The following is an 18,797-nucleotide window of genomic DNA, read 5'->3' as shown; positions in this document are numbered from 1 at the left end:
GGCCACTTTGACCTTCTTTTACATTTCATCCATGTCCTGAACATACTTGTCTGCTTCAAATATCTTGTCCTTTGTATGCAGTATGGGAGGAACTTTCTTGCCACCTTTAACTATCTCAAAAGGTGCCTTGCCGGTTGATGAATGCACTGTATTATTGTATGCATACTCCACCAATGGCAAATACTGCAACCACTTTCCTTTATGCTCTGACACGTAGCACTTCAGCAGATCTAGGACAGTAGAATTTTCCTCTTCTGACTGCCCATCTGTTTGAGGATGAAATGACAAACAGAATTTGAGCGTTGTGCACATATTCTCAAACAAACCTCTCCAAAACAAACTTGTCATGCGTGGATCACGGTCGCTAACAATCGACTGTGGCATGCCATGATACTTGAAAATATTGCTCATAAACAAGCTTGCCATCTGATCTGGCTTTATCTTCTTCCTGACATGAATAAAATGAGTCTCCTTGCTGAATCTGCAAATGATGGTCCAAATACCATAGTTTCCTGTCTGCGTTCTCGGAAGATCAAAGATAAAATCCATAGCAATACTTTCCCATGGTTTATCTAGAATAGGTAGTGGTTGCAATAACCCTGGTGCCTTTTGCCTGTCAAACTTGACCTTCTGGCATATTAGGCATTCTCGCACAAAGGCATCCACATCTCTTCTCAATGTAGGCCAGTAGAAGAATGTCTCAACCGCTTTAACTGTAGCATCGATACCACGATGCCCTGCATACGGTGGGACATGACTCTCTTCCATAACTTTGCGTCGCAATGGCTTTGTGACACACAATCTACCATGCATCATCATGAAGCCATCTTTGAGAAGATAGTGTTCATGATGTTGTCAATCCATTAGTTGCTCGAAGACCCTTGCAAAATCTTCATCATTTGCATACTGTTCCCTCATATCATCAAGTTCATGATGATAAGGAATTGACATAGCTGAAATTTGTGGCTTCCTTGACAAGGCATCAGCCACAATGTTCTTCTTGCCTTCCACATGCACAATTTGAAAATGGAACATGGAGAGGATGTGTGCCCATCGCATATGCTTCTCAAATAACTTTGCCTGCGTCAAGAAGTATCGCAAGGTCTGATGATCCGTTTGGACAACGAAATCTGCACCTAGCAGGTAGTGTTTCCAGCTTAAGAGCGCATGAATCACGGTCTGCAGTTCTTTTTCATAGACTTGCATAGTCTTTTCTGGCCCTTGCAAGATTCTACTCTCATAGGCTACTACCCTGCCATCTTGCATTAGCACTGCACCAATGCTACTACCACAAGCGTCACACTAGACCACAAATGACTTCCTAAGATCTGGCAACACAATGACTGGATCTGAAGTCATCTTTTCCTTTAAGAGACTAAAAGCTGAAATCTCTTTCTGTGTCCATCTAAAGGTGACTGCCTTCTTTTGAAGAGCATGTAAAGGTGAAGCAATCTCAGCGAAATTTCGGATAAACCTTTTGTAATAGGAGCATAGTCCCAAGAAGCTTCGGACATCGTGCACCGTCTTTAAATCTGGCCATGACTTGATCGCAAACTTTAGCAGGATCCATTCTGACACCATCCTTTGAGACAATGTGTCCCAGAAAGTGAATCTCTTCCAGAAAAAATTCACTTTTCTTTGCATTGATGAGCAACCTATGGCTGCGTAGCTCTTTGAACACAATGGCCAAGTGATGCCTATGCTCCTCTTCATTCTTAAAGTAGACTATCATGTCATCAAAGAATATACCAACAAACTGCTGGTGTGGACGGAAAATTCTGTCCATCGTCCTATTAAACGTAGCAGGAGCATTTGTGAGACCAAAGGGCATCACTAAAAATTCGTAAAGGCCAAACGTTGTTCTAAAAGCAGTCTTGTGCACATCCTCTGATCTAATGCGGATCTGATGGTACCCACTCTTTAGATCTATCCTGCTAAACATAGCTGCTTCTTCTAATTTGTCCAGAATATCATCAATTCTAGGTATAGGGAACCTATTCTTGATGGTATTCTTGTTCAGTGCACGATAGTCGATGCACATACGCCATGAGCCATCCTTTTTCTGCACCAACAACACTGGAGAACAGAATGGAGATGAACTGGGCTGAATCAGCCCCTTTTCTAACAGCTCCTGTACTTGGCTCATTATCTCTTTCTGCTGAGACGCACTAACCCTGTACGCAGGCTTATTTGGTGGGCTACTTCCTAGCACCAAATCTATCGCATGGTCCTCTCTCTGGCGGTAATTGAGATGGTAATGAATCGGAAAAACAGTCACTATACTGTCGTAAAAACATTGACCTTTCTTTATCTAACACAGATAAATTTGATTCATCACAATCTGACACTTCACGTGCAAAAACCAAGTACGCAGAAAGATGCTTTTTCATTACAAAAGTAATAGCAGAAGCTGATACAGTGGGAATAGACTCCCCTTTTAGCTTTACATCCAGAATGTGAGTCTTTCCCCTGCTCTGTACAGTGATCTTTTTGTTGTAGGCATCCATGATTCCCTGTACACGAAACAACCAAGGAATACCTAGCAACACATCACATCCGTCCAGTGACATGATGTAAAATTCTTCAGCATCTACATAGGACTGGATATGTAGGCGCAACTTTCCGATGATGGGTGTCACAGCCTCTGTATGGTCAGGACATGCCAAACCTGCCTCTGCTCTATACCCCATCTCTTCAGGTCTGATTCCCAACTTTGAAGCCAATTTTGGGAAAATGAAGTTGGCTTTGGCACCTGAATCAAAGAAGATAAGGACTGTTTGATCCCTGACCTTTCCCCATGCTCTCCAAAGCTCACTTGCATCTGAATTTGGCATGTCGCCCACCATATCTGGCACTAGACCAGCCATGGGCCTCTTTCCTTTCCTGTCCTCCTTGTCTTCAGAATCAGCTGGCCTTTTCTTTTGAGGACAATAGTAAGCAATGTGGCCAGGCTGCTCACAGATAAAGCATTTGTTCTCTGACCTCAGGACCTTCTTTTGCTCTTCCGACTTGCGAGGAAAACGTTTTTTCCATTTCTGGTCCCTTTTCTGATTCAGCCGTAGCTTTGCCTTTCCGTGCGTTGGCTGGCTCCTGAGTCCCTTTAGGAACCTCATTGGGAACGTACTTCGCTGAATTTTTCTTGGCTGATCCTTCCTTGACTCTAGTATTAAATTCACAATCTTCTCCCTTGAGCAAACCATTGCCAGTGTTTGCTACCTCGATGAGTTGCGTCAAAGTAGTGACTTTGGTCTCCGTGCAGTACTTTCTCAATCCTTTGGGTAGGCCACAACAGTATTTTTCAATCTGTTCTGTCAATGGCACAAACCTGTAGGAAGTTACTGGAAGTAGAGCTTTCCAAAACTTCGGATTGTCGTCATCTAGATTCTTGCAACTGGCAGCATTAAGCTGGTGCCATTCTGTCATGACATCTGCTTCAAAGTCATCAGATAACCATGCTCCCGCAAAAATCTGCTTGAAGTAAATCCATGTAGACGGAGCTTGCCCTGAAGCAATAAAGTTGTCCACCATTGTCCCGGATTCCCTGTCAAGAAAGTGGCTGCCTTGCGGACCTTTGAAGCCTCTATAAAGTTTCCCCCTGCATAGGCCTTGTCAAACTGCTGGAGGAATGAGAGAGCCTTCTTCCTGTCATCAAACCTTGTAAAGGTCGTGAATGTCACACCTTTGCCACGTTCTTTGTACGGAGTTGGCCTCTCCAGCGGCATTAAGTTGTCATATGGAAGTGATTGAAACATGGGAACAATGTTAGGGTTCATCTGTGTTCCTTGACCGCTATTAAGTTGACCTAGAAATGCCATATTTGGTTTTTGATTTGTAATTCCAGCCATACCAAAATTTGCCTGTGGCATCCCAAATTGGCCCTGAGTGCTCTGAAACCCTGGTTGCATACCCATGACACTGTACATGGGGTTAGACATCATCGTTTGAGCACCCCCAAACAATGTTCCTTGCGTGTAAAACTGATTTCCAGGTGCATGACCAGCCATGCTCTGGAATACCGATCCACCTCCAAAATAGCCAAGGTGTACTCAAGGTGGTGGGAAGACTTGTTGCATAGTCTGTAGGTTGCTTCCCTCCCCATTAGAACCAGCTATAGGCTGCTGAAAGGTGGCTGGCTGAACTAGTATAGCTTGAAAGACTGGCATTTCAGCCACCTGTTCTTGCACCTTAGACACAGGTTGTGGAGACTGCATGTTCTGCGTCAAGTGTATAGGTGTTTCCATTGACTCTGCAGTATGAATCACCTGTGCTTGAGCCTTAACAGGCTTTTGAATATGATCCAGTGACCCAACTTGCCGAGACGGAAGAGGAGGTTGCACAAAGGCTAAAAACCTCGGGTTCTGCATTACTTGTGTGAACATAGCCACAGCAGTAGCCAACTGGGTCCTGAATATATCATCATCCGTCTGTGGTGGTCTTGAAGACTCACCCACTCCATGTGTCTGTTGACCCTGTGAGGAGGAAACCTCTTCAGTCACATCATCTAGTCTGTCAACCATAATTGCAATTCTCTGTGTCTGGTCTATGATCCCCTGTGTCTTCAAGCCCAAACTGACCAAAGCTCACTTCTATGGGAAAAAGTGATTTAATCCCGGCAATGGAACCATGTAACCGGCCTGTACTTTCAAAAAAGGGCGGTAGACTTTAGACTTAAACCTTATTTGCTTTCACCCATTTAATTTGTCGCCCACTTTACCTGTACTTTCAAGACACAACAAAGGGGAAAGGGATACAGGCTGCTAGACTGCACCTGTATGAGAAGACCGACACTAGACTGGCCCCTAAATTAGGCGCCCCTTTCGGTATTTCTTTATTCTTTAACAGAGGGAATAAGAGTTGTGGTTCCCTACAAGCTGCCCCGCACAATCTTGGCTGAATTCCAATTGTTCTGGCCTGATTTCGGCAGCATAACTGTACTAGGACCCTTCACAGTCAGTATTCCCACGCATTGGATGACTTTCCCGACGCATACGGACACTTTGCAAAACGTGGCGAGAATCTGCAGCACGCTGAATTCTCTGTTTTCTGCCCCGAAAATGCGCCAGATCCCCTGTACAGCGGTCCCCTCGCGTCCCCGAACCTCCCAGGGTATTAGGGTCCGTTTAGGGCCAAAACCCTAAACCTGCAAAAATACACAGCAGGCTGTAATTCATTGATTCGGGCTCCGTTTTGCATTCCGGTCGCATCCGTAGCAAGTCCTCGAGTTCCCGCACCTGAATCGGACGAGATTTCGCACGTGAAACCTCTCCGAATCACCTGTACTTGCGGGGGATTAGCCGCTAGCTAATCCAGTACCTATGCAAGAGGCTCTTGCCTCGGCAATCGTGCATGAACCCACACAACTGTACATTGGTCAAATGAAAAGCCCACTAGAGGGGCATAACATACTGCCATAGCGGAGAGAGAGAGAGAGCAGTGAGTAGCATGCAGGGCATCACTCCTGGCACCGCACTGTACATAAGAGGGAAAGGAAGCACTCCATAGCTCTCAACCTGTGAGACAGAATGCAAGTGAAGGCCTCTCCCAGCTTAAAATTCAGCGCCCTTTCTTCTTGAAGAGGCAAGTGCACAGAAATGTGCCACTTGGCGCATTTACAAGCATTTTCCCGTTTTGGATTCGCCGCTTAAAAATATCCTGACCGGTTGCTCAGTTGACTTCACGGCAAAGTAATAAAATGTTCCCCTTGTCATTCCGGACGTAATGACACGAACACATTTTTTGGTCCCAAAATAGCAGTTTCCTAAATTTTAGGAGATGCTGCCATTGTATCTTTCTAGGTCATCTGACCCTCTTTGTACACTGCAGCCACACCCAGAACTGAAATGTAGCTTCTGTAGCGAAGGATTTCACTTTGGCTAGTCAATGACCCCACTTTGGCTAACCATAGTCCTTGTCCAACCTTAGTGCTCTCTTGCCCTCGAGCCTGGACTCCCTCTGAACAGTTCCACACTAGTTATGCAATGCAGGCCAGTTAGATTTCCCGATGGGTGTTTCCAAAAAGTGAAAATGAATATATAATAAGAAAGAAATCAACAAAAAGGATAGATAGTAGTCACACGTTGGTGACATTTAGCCTTTATTCAACAGTTTGACATAGCGTTTTTTGGAGGCCGCTATAAAGAGCACTCCATGATTAGACGGACATCATCATTTTTGAAAGGAAATGCACAGACAAAGTGGTTGCAGTTCAAGAGACTCTTTATTTCTTCATGGCTCAATCAAGAATACAAACGAGACGTGATTATGGAATCATCTTCGGATGGTCAAGGCAGAAACTTTGGATACTTATTGTGAGAGATTTTGAAATGTTTTTCTATCTGCTTCATCCTTTAAGAAGATCAGCTTCAAGCAGCAAATCAAGGGATTTTGTTGTGGACTGCTCAAAGAGATACGAGACTACTGCCCGTTACAAAATCTGAGTCCGTACGGCAGATGAAACATGCTAAGCAAGGCTTTGCTATGTATTCCGGTAACTTGACTTATCCATCATATCAACCTTTAACAAGTGATAACAGACGCAGACGACAGAAAGATACACGACCTCGACTGACAGAGGAACAAAAAGACGAATATCTCAAAACAGGAAAGTGTTTTGAATGTGGGGAACAAGGACATATATCTGCACGATGCCCCAAAAAGGCGCAAGAATGAGAATGAGTGACAAATTGAAAATAGAACTGAGCGAGGAGAAACTCGCTCCAGAACAGATAATAGATATAGAATTATGGATGAACTGGCTTTATGAATTTATGAATGATTTAAAATAAAAATAAAAATTTAATGAACTTTTTCAAAGATAACTTTGATTTACGTATGAAACTAATGTTTTATGGAAGATCCGGCTATTTGTGGATAGATAGATACAAGGTGAAAAACGAGAATAAGATGATCACAAATTCGGAGCAATGGAAGCTCAAGAATCAACGAGGAACATATTAACGATAAGAATCATGAAATCATGATGATGAATGATTGAATGAAACTGTGGTGAGCGCATCAAGAGTTCCCAAGGGTTTAGATGGCCACACAGCGAAAAGATGACTAGAATTGAATGATTGAAACACTCTGATTAGTGTGAACTCAGTGCCTGATTGATAAATTGGAATTCCTGAAATGATTACTCACACATGATTGTGTTTGAGTGCAGATGGAATGATTCACGAAATGACTGCAACATTTCGGTCCTAAAAAATCCATGGACATGATCGCAATAAGAATTACTTAATCCGACATCAATGAGGTCCAGTGTGGATCTAGATACGATTGCTAAATACGTTGCCAGGAAGCATGGTCCTAGATCAGAATGGATTCTATGTGTTATGATCTGAATGTGATGTGACTGTCGTCTGTGTACAAGTGCTAGATTTGTGTTGTCTAGTGCGTTAGTACTTAGAGCCAATGTCTACTGAGCTGGTTTATAGCTTATGTCTGATTTTGCAGGCGTAATCGAGGGCGATTACAATTCTTTCAAGAGGGGAGTATGTCAGGATGTGGCATGCTATAAATTGTTCCAACTTATGGGCACCTGCAGACAAGACCCCAAGGGACACTAGGCATAATAAAAGGGCTGGAGGGCTCGTTGTACAAATGCCGCAATTTGCACTGACATGCTAATGTGGCTAGCCGTACGGAACCCCGCGTTTTGCGCTGACAAAGGTTGGCGTGGCAGTGTACGAACGCCCCCGTTTTCCGCTGGTGGCTTTTGGGCTTAAAGCTTTTGAGTTAGAAGCTTTTCATGTAACTGCTTTTGAGGCCAATGGCCTTCAAATAGAACCCAAGGCCCCTTACTCTCTAGAGCATCTCGACATAGAGTCTGCCAGTAGAGGGCCCGCAGGAATTGTAACTTTGCTCACTTATCAATATAAAAATAAATACCGAAAGGGAGCCACGGAACTACGCCGGGCCGTGTCGACTCAAATTTTAAAGGTGTGAAGTATATTAAGTAATTCTCTCACGTGTCATGTCAAATTCTCGACTTGGGGTGCCCAAGTCTGTAGCAGTGGTATCAGAGCATAGCCGATTTCTCTTCTACCGGAAAATCCCATCCTCTTATCGTGGCACACATGGATTCAAACAACGAATCCCGCAAGAATCAAACGAACCCACTCGACAACTCCGGATGGGGTGAAAGTACGGAAAATTCAAAGGGACAATCAGAATAAGAGTACGGGCGTTGACATGCTGACATGTTGACAACCCCGCGTTTTGCGTTGACAAAGGCTGACGTGGCAGTGTATCAATGCCCACGTTTTTCGCTGGCAGCTTTTGGGCTTGAAGCTTTTGAGTTAGAAGCTTTTCATGTAACTGCTTTTGAGGCCAAGGGCCTTTAAATAAAACCCAAGGCCTCACTCCTCAGAGCATTTGGACACAGAGTCTAAGAGCAGAGGGCCCGCGGGAGTTGTAGCTTTGCTCATTCATTAATATAAAAATAAATAGCAAAAGGGGCGCTAGATTTTGGGGCCAATACCTCTAGGCACGGAACTCCGTTGGGCCGTGTCGACTCAAATTTTAAAGTCGTGAAATAATTTAAGTGATTCTCTTGTGTGTCATGTGAGATTCCAGACTTGGGGTGCCCAAGTCTGTAACACATCATATAAAGATATCTAACAGCTTGTTGAACAAAATATTGTTGCCAAAGTTTTTAGTGGTAGCAGTGCTCATCACCATACACTAATTTCGACAATTAAGCACCAACAAGTTGGATGTCATTTGAGTTCCTGCAACGTCCTGCATGGTTGCTATCATCACATTGTAACAGTAATTGTCCGCTCGGCTATTTCTCTTCCAATTGGGCATGCCACATCATCACTTTGTGACACATATCCTCAAAGTTCTGATGGTGAATCGCCGAAATAGCCAATACCTATGCTTATGAAACAATGTGTCTAACACCAAGTTCTTCTTTCCCTTAACATGAATGATTTAAAAATGAAACAACGAAAAAATGTTTGCCCATCTCATTTGCTTGTTCAAAAGTTGTTTATGGGACAAGAAGTATCTCAAACTTTAGTGATAGGTGAACACTCTAAAATCTGTTCCGAGTAAAAAGAGGCGCCACTGAGTAAGAGCATGGATAAATGCCAATAGCTCAATTTTGTAAATCTGTGCAACCCGCTCTGGTCACGAGAACATTCTACTCTCATAAGCTACAACATGGCCCTCTTGCATTAAGAACACCCCCAGATTGCATCCACACGCATCACACTAAACCTCAAATTGATTCTGCAAATCTAGTAGAATCAGCACTCGACCAATTGTCAACTTTTCGTTTACAGTCTTGAATGCTGCAATCCTGATGGTCCCCAAGATAAAAGAACCCCTTTCTAAGTCAAATTGTGCAATGGAGAAGCAATTCCCGCAAACTTTCGAATGAACCGCCTGTAGTACGAACATAACCCCAAAAAGCTATGAACTTTATGCACATTCTTCAAATCTGGCCAAGCTCTAATGATTTCAACCTTGGCTGGTCCATCTTTACACCCTCCGTAGAGACAATGTGTCCAAAAAAGTGTATCTCTGGCAAGAAAAACTCGTTCTTTTTTCCATTAACCACCAATCTATGTTGTCGTAGTGCCTGGAAAACCTATAATAGATGGTGATTGTGCTCTACCTCACTCTTGGAGAATACGATGTCGTCGTCGAAAAGAGTACCCACAAATGACCGGTACTCTCTAAAAATCTTGTCCATCATCCTATTGAATGTTGTGGGAGCATTCGTGAGACCAAAAGGCATCACCAAATACTTGTACAGTCTGAAGGACGTCTTAAATGCGGCCTTGTACAAATCTCAAGGAGCCATGCTAATATGATGATAGTCACTTTTCAAGTCGATTCTGCTAAAGCATTTAGAACCTTGTAACTTGTCCAGTATATCATCGATCCTAGATATTGGAAACCTGTTCTTGATGGTGATTTTGTTGAGAGCTCTATAATCAATGCACATTCTCCAAGATCCATCTTTCTTCAATATCAACAAAAGTGGCGAACAGTAAGGTGATGTATTGGGCTAAATTAGACCCTTTTCTAGCGACTCTTTTACTTGGTTCATAATTTTCTCATTTTGGGCTCTGCTTATCCGGTAAGGTGGCCGGTTCGGTGACATGCTGTCAGGAATCAAATCAATCGCGTGATCTTCAGGTCCTAAGGAGGTAACTCTCTCGGCAAGCCCTCAAAGAAACAATCGGCTTGAGCTTGCAGAAAATCTTGTCGATCCTTCTCGAGATCGGACATATTGGACGTTTTATTGTCATTCAAGTATGTCAAGTAAACCAAAAGATTGGATTTCATGAATTTTGAAACGATCGAGGCCGATATAAGTGGGACGGACTCGCTCTTCAATTTTACATCAAGTACAATATCTCTACCCTTTTTGTTCTTCAATGTCACCTTCTTAACCCTGTAGTTGACCACAATACCGTTCTTATGGTACGGGGGGATTTCCAAAAGACGTCACATCCTTCCAAAGGCATGATGTAGAAGTCCTCGTACCCTACATGCCCCTGACAATGCAACCGAAGTTTTCCTAAAAGAGGTGTGATGGAAACATCTCATCTTGGTGCCCCTAAAACCGCCTTTGGCAATGGTCCCATTTCCTTGGGTGTACTTCCATAAGTCGAGCCGCCAATTCAGTCGAGATGAAGTCGGCCTTGGCTCCTCCATCAAAGAAGATAAGGACTTATTGATCTCGTACTTTGCCCCACGCTTTGCAGAGCTCTATACTTTCATCTATTAGTTATGGGTCAATCTTCACAAATCCGACCCCAGCCCTGCCTTTCTTTTCTCGCTCCTCTGCGGCTTTGGAACTCTTTGGCTTATCCTCAGGCTGATCATCGGATGCTTTATTAGGGACCCTTGGCAACAACATGCCCTTGTTCCCCGCTTCCATATCTAACAAAGAACATAACCAAGAACAAAAGCCTGCTCTGCCTCCAATTTTGCAACAATGGATGCCCACTTGAGAAAACTCCCATCGAGGATCCACAGTTTGCAGATCTTAGCTGGCAATTGCAAGTTAGCACCCGTGCGAAGTGGTTGATGAAGTATGCAAGGATCCAAATTAGTACCAACCGATACCAAGAGCTCTACGAGAGGTGGCAAAAGGTCGCGGATCGGCCCCTCAAGTGGCAATGAAAGTAAAAGCAAAGCCGAATCCGACAAGAAGCTCTTATCTCAAAGGAATTCTCATACTTTGTGGAGGAAGGTCACTACCTAAAACAAGGCCTCGATCACCATGGGTGATGCACTGATCTTTGCACGAATGATCTCATGCGGAATTGAGGCCTTTACCCTTATCGTGTGTGATATCATCATGACCAATGATCTCTCCATGTGCTCCCATCCATTGTAATACTCCTTTTCTGGCGCATCAGTATCCATTGGCCTTCACCCTTATCATTCATGATATCATCGTAAAGAATGGTCTCTCCATATGGTCCCATCCATTGTAAAACTCCTTTTCTAGCCCATCAATCTCCGTTAATGGTTTCCTCTGATAGAGAAGCGTGGGGGTAACTATCCATGGCTTGGTGCACGACTCATGAAAATGTAAATGAGCGCATTGCCTCTCCAATGCACCAAGTGTTGCATATGCTTGTGCAAGTCGAGCCTCTGATGTGTCACATGTGGGATGATGATGATGATGATGTTGTATTTACGTCCTCGGGGGGCCAAAATGACCCATGGGACCACAAAAAAAAATCTACAAGAGGCTCCCCTCATGTGTGTAGAGGGGGTAGTGGGCTAGTAGCTTTCTTGTGTGTTAGTGTTGTGTGATGATCCAATACTTTGGCAAAGTAGATGCCTAAAGCTACTGGGGAGGGGTGTGTCCGAGAGAGAAGCTCCTCAAAGGTGACATCTCCTTGCAATAGCAGTGGGAAATCAGCACGGATGTGTGCATATGCTAGGCACTCAATGGTGACATGGGCCTCGCTTTCCACTTTGTTTAAATTGCATTGTGTGTCTGTCCTTTTATTTTCCTTAATATTCAGCCACCCTCCCGTTTCAATCTTGAGCATGTGTGATCTTGTCCGCATCAAAGTAATGGCCAGTCTTGCCCCGTGGGACATAGGTGTCCTGATATGCATCTAGGTGTCCCCAGTCTTGTAGGTCTCCCAATATCGTGTACTGATGTGTTTGCCGTAGTATTCAAATTTGGACCTGTGTACTACTGTACTCCATCTAGTGTGTAGGGCTTCAAGTATGCTTCTGTCAAAATTCAGCCCATGCTCATGTTCAGTGCCTTCCTCTATGTGCATGTCCATATGGTCTCCCACATTCCATCTAGAGAACCATTTCCGTATGTCTTCTACGAGACTGGATGTGAGAAATTTACTCTTGTAATTCTTTTGCGGTTTACATCCGGCTTGCCATGCCATGTGGGGTAGACGGCTCTCCGGCATCATCTTAACTTTCATGAGGTATCTGTGTACCCTCTGTAAGGCTTGCATTTCCAAGGGTCTCTTGCCGGTCTCCAAAAGCATCACTAAGTATGGGGTGGTAGTTTTGATCCCCATGTGTCTACATAGGAATTTTTTCTGTATCTTTTCAATGTCATTCCAAGTGCTAGCAGGGATACTCCCCCCCTATACCTCTACACCGTAAAGTATTGTTTGGACCACGCATACATCAAATGCCAGAGACTTGATTTCCCATCGCCTTGTGACACTTTGCTTGCACATGTTCTCAAATTCATAGCATTTCGCTTGTCCTGCATCAATTCTGTTTTGCGCGCAACTTCCCCATGCATGGTTTGAAGGTACATAGATGCCCAAGTACTTGAACCTCTCAACCGCTTGGAGTGCTTGCCCGTCATACGTGATGATGGGCTGATTCTCATTTCTACATGTGTGGACTGACATAACCTTTGTTTTGGCTACATTGATTGACAAGCCCGTTGCATTGCAAAATGCATGTACTGCATCCAAAAGTTTCTGTAGAAGGAGGGCCTTGTAGGCAAAGAGAACCACATCGTCGGCATATATGAGGAGCAAAAGCGTGAGTACCAATGCTAGGGTGATCTCCCCCCTCTCCCATAGCCTTGTTCATGAAATCATCAAGCTCATCTATGCATAGTCCAAAAAGCGTAGGTGACAAAGGGCATCCTTGTTTAACTCCCATAGTGCTCCTAAACTCTTGTGAGAAACCTGTGTTTGTCTTGAGTTTACATCTGACCTCTTGGTAGAGGCATCCCACTGATACCCTGAGATGCATAGGAACTCCTAGAGTTTCCATACATGACCATAGCCCTTGACGCGGTACTGTGTCAAACGCTTTCGTGAAGTCCACAAAACAACAATACAGGGTTTTGCCTTTTAGCCTGGTTTCATCCATCAAGACCCAGAGTGTGATAAGGTGGTCTATCGTGCTGTGGCGGGCTCTAAATCCTGCTTGTCCAATGGCACTTTTCCCGTTATTTTCAGCCCATGTGCTAAGATCTTTCTCAATAATGCTTCCAAATAGTTTTGCCATACATGAGCTCATCATGATGGTGCGATAATTAGTGAGCATATTGCGGTCACCTCCTTTAAAGAGCGCTTTCACCCAGTTTTCTTGCCAATCTTGGGGTAAGTATTGGTTGATTGCTTGATTCATCATATGGTGTATCCATTTCTTAGCCTCAATACCTAACCATTTCAGCATTTCAGAGGTAAGATGTAATGTGTCAGTTGCTTTCCCATTCACCAGGCTTTTGAGGCCTTTAATAACTGCATGGAAGGTGATGGGCTTTGAATGTTCGGCCTGAGCCCTGTGTATATCGCCTCTTGAGTCCCCGACGGGGCATACAAAGTTTGTACATAAGCATACATTTCATTTAGGCTGAAATCTCCCATCACATCCCCTTTCTTCCCCTTCATGTTACGCCAAGCCTTCTTTGGCTCTTTCTTGAACCTGCTGAGGTCTAGTTCTTCTTTTGAGAGTTCATACATGCGTCTCTTTTTCCTCTTGAGTGTATTGTATTCTCTAGCAGCCCATTCCCATTCAGTTGAGTGTTGTGCTAAGCCTCTCATCTTGCATTTGGCCTCCTTGCATTCTGCATCAAACCAAGGATTATGAGGTAAACCCTTCCTAGTCTGTTTACCATTTTGATACTTGCCCATAGTAATTTTTGCCGCTTCCTCCATTGCATGTCAGAAGATCTTCCACGTCTCTTCAATGTCACAGGGCATGTTCCGGTCAAACAGTAAGCTATCTAAGAGACTAGCATAGTCCTCTTTCTTCGTGAGTTGCATTTTGTATGACCAATTCGGTGTATTCATTGTGTTGACAATAGGCATACTGGGTATGTGTAGGCATATATGAATTGGGGTATGGTCGGAGGTTGGTAGCCTGCTACCCACTTCAAAACTATGGACCAAGTCCAATGCATCGTATCTCACCAAGGCATAATCATTTGTACTCCTCCCATGATTTGCCGTGTAGCAAGTGTATGATCCAGAGTGTACGAACTTATCCACACCATTCATGGCTACCAAGCTGCATTAAGTTCATCATACTTATCATGGCTGACCCCTGTGCATTCATGATGTTATCACTTGAACATCTATCCCACATAGAACCAAGTATAAGTTCCCCATTCTTATCCGCAGGGTGCATTGAATGGTCTGTCAATTGTACCTGTGTGTTTCCAATCCGGGCATTCAAATCCCCAAAGAAGGACAACTGCTGCCTCTTGTGCATACATTGCAATGTCTGTACATAGGTCAGCAAAGGGGTCATTTTTGGATAGCTGGTTTGTGTCATAAAAAGGTGACTCTCGATGCGGGATATAGCATCCTGCAACAAAGATCAATCCTTTTGATGAGCAAACCTTAACCCATATATAGCGCTTGTGGTCATCGATCTTGCATACCTCAACCATCTTTTGAAGCTCTTCCTTATACATTACAGCTACACCTCCTTGTCCTCACATTTTGGTACCATTCCACCATACGGAGTGCTTGATATATCCACTAATGTCCGGCAGCCTGCATGTGTTTTGTTCCCATGTTTCCAATAGGAAGAGTATGTCAGCTTGTGGTAGAATATCCACCAGCCCTTCTCCCTTATGCCATGGGAAACCTCTACAATTCCAGCTTGTAACCTGTATGGTCGTGATCCCATGGGTCGAGAGAGAGAGAGAATGAAATGAAATGAAACGTTACATTAACGTCTCCAAAAGGCCAAAATGACCTATGAGACCAAAAGGTTTCATCCATGTGTGACTCTAGTACAATGTCTGGGGAACAAAATATAAGAGAGAGAGAGAGAGAGAGAGAGAGAGAGAGAGAGAGAGAGTATTTTAACGTCGTAGGAAACTATCCCAAGAGATCTTAAAGCTCTATCCGACGAGGAGAGTTAAACTCAAGACCTGTTACTCAAGAGGGAAATGGCATAACCAATCTACCACACTTGGGTGATAGAAAGATTATACCATTTTTCTCTTTTTATTAGTGCACATACACACACACACCCGAGAAGAAGAGTGTTTTAACGTCGTAGGAAACTATCCCCAGAGACCTTAAAGATCTATCCGACGAGGAGAGTTGAACTGGCATAACCAATCTACCACACTTGGGTGATAGAAAGGTTATACCATTTTCCTCTTTTATTAGCGCGCGTGCACACACACACACACCCGAGAGAGAGAGAGAGAGAGAGAGAGAGAGAGAGAGAGAGAGAGAGAGAGAGAAAGAGATTAACGTCTTCAAAAGGCCAAAATGACCTATGAGACCAAAAAGTTACAATGCGGTGAATCTGATACAATGTCACAGAGAGAGAGAGAGAGAGAGAGAGAGAGAGAGAGGGAGAGAGGAAGAAGAAGAGGATTTTAACGTCGTAGGAAACTATCCCAAGAGACCTCAAAGTTCTATCCGACGAGAGTTTGAACTCAAGACCTGTTATTCAAGAGGGAAATGGCATAACCAATCTACCACACTTGGGTAATAGAAAGGTTATACCGTTTTCCTCTTTTTATTAACACACTCACACACGCAGACACACACACACCCGAGAAGAAGAGGATTTTAACGTCATAGGAAACTATCCCAAGAGACCTCAAAGATCTATCCAACGAGAGTTGAACTCAAGACCTGTTATTCAAGAGGGAAATGGCATAACCAATCTACTACACTAGGGTGATAGAAAGGATATACCGTTTTCCTCGTTTTATTAACACACCCACACACACACACACACACACACCCGAGAAGAAGAGGATGTTAACGTTGTAGGAACTATCCCAAGAGACCTCAAAGATCTATCCGATGAGAGTTGAACTCAAGACCTGTTATTTGAGAGGGAAATGGCATAACCAATCTACCACACTTGGGTGATAGAGAGAGAGAGAGAGAGAGAGAGAGAGAGAGAGAGAGAGAGTTTGAATTCACTATCAGAATAAAAGGGCCTGTTCAGTTCAAGTACTACCTGGAAAAATATCAAGCTTGGACTATGAGAACCGAACAGCCTCTGTAGCCAATCAGACAGCACTGCAAGATAAACTTCATCACCAGTATCATCTGGTAAATCAACATCATAATCAGATTTCATTTTGGTCCGCCAAGGATAATTGTTTGCTCCATGCATGCTAAAAGTGACAACCCTGTCATCTGCTTCAAAAATCTTTGCAGTACCATTTCCCTATCAGCAAAGAGCTCACAGTTAATTAAGCCAACACATACAAATTCATCTCCCACTCATCACCAATAAGAAGCTTAAGTTGGCTATGTCAACACATAAAATTTCATCTCAGAGTCACCATCACTAGTCAGCAATCATCAAGAGAAAATTCAGATTGGAGAATTGAGCATGTACCCTTGATTGCTAACAAGTATTCAGCAGGCATATTAATTGCATAATAAACTAGGTTGATAAGACAGCAAGAACCTCTATACAAGCATGTAAGGTCTTTACATACCATGTTCTGAGAGCGACTTAAGCACCAATGCAAAAGGCGAAAAATACTTGTAGAACTTGAAAGCTCTTGCCTGGTGGACATCAAGGTCAATCACTAATATAGGACGCTCAACGCTGCAGCTCTCTGGGTAAGCTTCTAGTGCTACTCGTGCAGCAACTGCTATGTCATTAAATACGCCTGCAAGAAACCTACAGATTAATGTTGTGAGTTAAGCTAAAGCTTGAAGTTGGTTGATAATATCATTAGCAAAAATAAAAGCTGGAGGAATCTCACAAAATCCTTCTCCATGATCTGGGAATGCATGATGTGTACCGCCTGCAATGTTTGCAGCTCCTCTTCTTAGGCCAACCATCACACAATGCATAGCGGCTATTGTTCCACTGGAAGAAAGTTGAAATCGGGCCATGAATCACAAGCAGAAGCTCTAAACCACTCAGATGATATCAATTTCTGATGTCCTCAACAAACAAACTTTCTGATATTTGAAAAGTTGTCCCTATTCTTAAACTTCTCCTCACCGAAACCAACTGCCTATAGACACTACCTACATAAATGCATATTGCATAAATCCAACAAGGCGAAACACAAAAACCATCTTTCTAATGAATATACTTGCACATGAGTTAGCTGTGGATCAGTAATATTTATAGAAGTGTGTAAACACCAGGTTGAAAGGGGATGATCACCACTGGCACATCAAATATAGCACATTAGAATAGGTAATTTCAACACCCAGTCGGGACTTGAAATAATTTTTTTTCCAAAAACTTGGAAAACCATTGATTGGGAAATATAGAGGTTTCTTGCAAAAATCTAAAGATATTTTGACAAAAATATGCTGAAATTCTCTAGAATGTGTAGGTTTAACCACATTCAAAATTTAAGGTTTTTATTTTAAATTTGAAGATGGGATTACACTAAACCTAGGCTTTTTTCGAGCACTGAATCCAATATACAACATTGACGTTCATAATACCACTTTTTAGCACAAAAGATGGAGACAAGACATAAGATCCAGTTTCCTTTACTGCATCCTTGTTTGATACTCGTATGTAGATTCTGTCTACCTTTCCCATCCATTGATGCTGCAGGCCTGCTATGTCGCTTACAACGACATATAATATAGCTCAACCCTGTTTTGACCTGACCATTTAGTTTAGCTCTCTGTTTTACAGTCTCTTGAAGGGTAGCATTTTTATTTTGAAAAAATCACAATAATAGTACAATCAGTGAACGAAGAAATTTACTCTGTGAATAATGCTCACCATGGTCTACCTGTCGAACAACTAAACAAGTAGAGAAGAACAAAAAAGGGCTTCCACTTTTGTAACTTGTTAAGCCACATCTACCATGTAAACCATCACACAGAAACCTCTTTTGATTCACATGCTTTAAATTCGTCCCAAAGTCTACCTGCAGTCAAGATATCCTTACCCTGTAGAAGCTCGTGACCTATTTACAAGCTCGGGACTCCATGGAAAACCAAGGTTGCGCTGCTCTTTTTCATTTAGTTCTCCATTAAGTATGTTGTGCAAGTACCTGACAAACAAACAGAACTTACTTTTAAAATGACTGCAAATCTGGATTGGCATAAAAGAAAATGTGTAGTGGACAAGTCATGTCTGCTTCCTAGCAGACATTGATTACACCATAAATACCGTTCTTCGTGTACCACACATAGTTCTTGAGTGGAAGCAGCTGGAGAAACATGAGTAGTCAAAAGATTCACTAAAGAAGCATCATCTTCAAGCATTAGCCTCGTCGCCCTATACCTGGATAAACAAAGTCAGTATCTTAAGCTTGGCGATGGAAAGTGTTCTCAACTTTAATGAATCATGCACATATGCCATATGATTAAATATAACGAGACATTAAGAAAGATGCAGAA

The 18,797-nt window shown here is 43.1% G+C and overlaps 1 protein-coding gene across 4 annotated transcripts in view; it reads right to left on the bottom strand.

The window, feature by feature from the left end:
- LOC147438267 (uncharacterized) overlaps positions 1 to 18,797 on the bottom strand; it is a 49,922-nt gene that overhangs the window by 12,801 nt on the left and 18,324 nt on the right. For all 4 annotated transcript variants that reach the window (XR_015184964.1, XM_086487567.1, XM_086487568.1 and 1 more), the window contains 5 exons: positions 18,568 to 18,681; positions 18,344 to 18,448; positions 17,183 to 17,289; positions 16,980 to 17,086; positions 16,420 to 16,632 (listed from right to left, as the gene is read on the bottom strand). Coding sequence is in view for 3 of the 4 variants with exons in the window: in XM_086487567.1 (XP_086343693.1) it covers positions 16,420 to 16,632; positions 16,980 to 17,086; positions 17,183 to 17,289; positions 18,344 to 18,448; positions 18,568 to 18,681 (646 nt within the window). In the remaining variant the exon portion in view is untranslated. The remainder of the gene's footprint in view (positions 1 to 16,419; positions 16,633 to 16,979; positions 17,087 to 17,182; positions 17,290 to 18,343; positions 18,449 to 18,567; positions 18,682 to 18,797) is intronic.

This window comes from Adiantum capillus-veneris, chromosome 17, assembly GCF_014529385.1.
Source record: "Adiantum capillus-veneris isolate H3 chromosome 17, ASM1452938v2, whole genome shotgun sequence".
Taxonomy (NCBI): Eukaryota; Viridiplantae; Streptophyta; class Polypodiopsida; order Polypodiales; family Pteridaceae; genus Adiantum; species Adiantum capillus-veneris.
The sequence above is the reverse complement of the archived record's forward strand: the minus strand, read 5'-3'. Positions and strand labels throughout refer to the sequence as shown.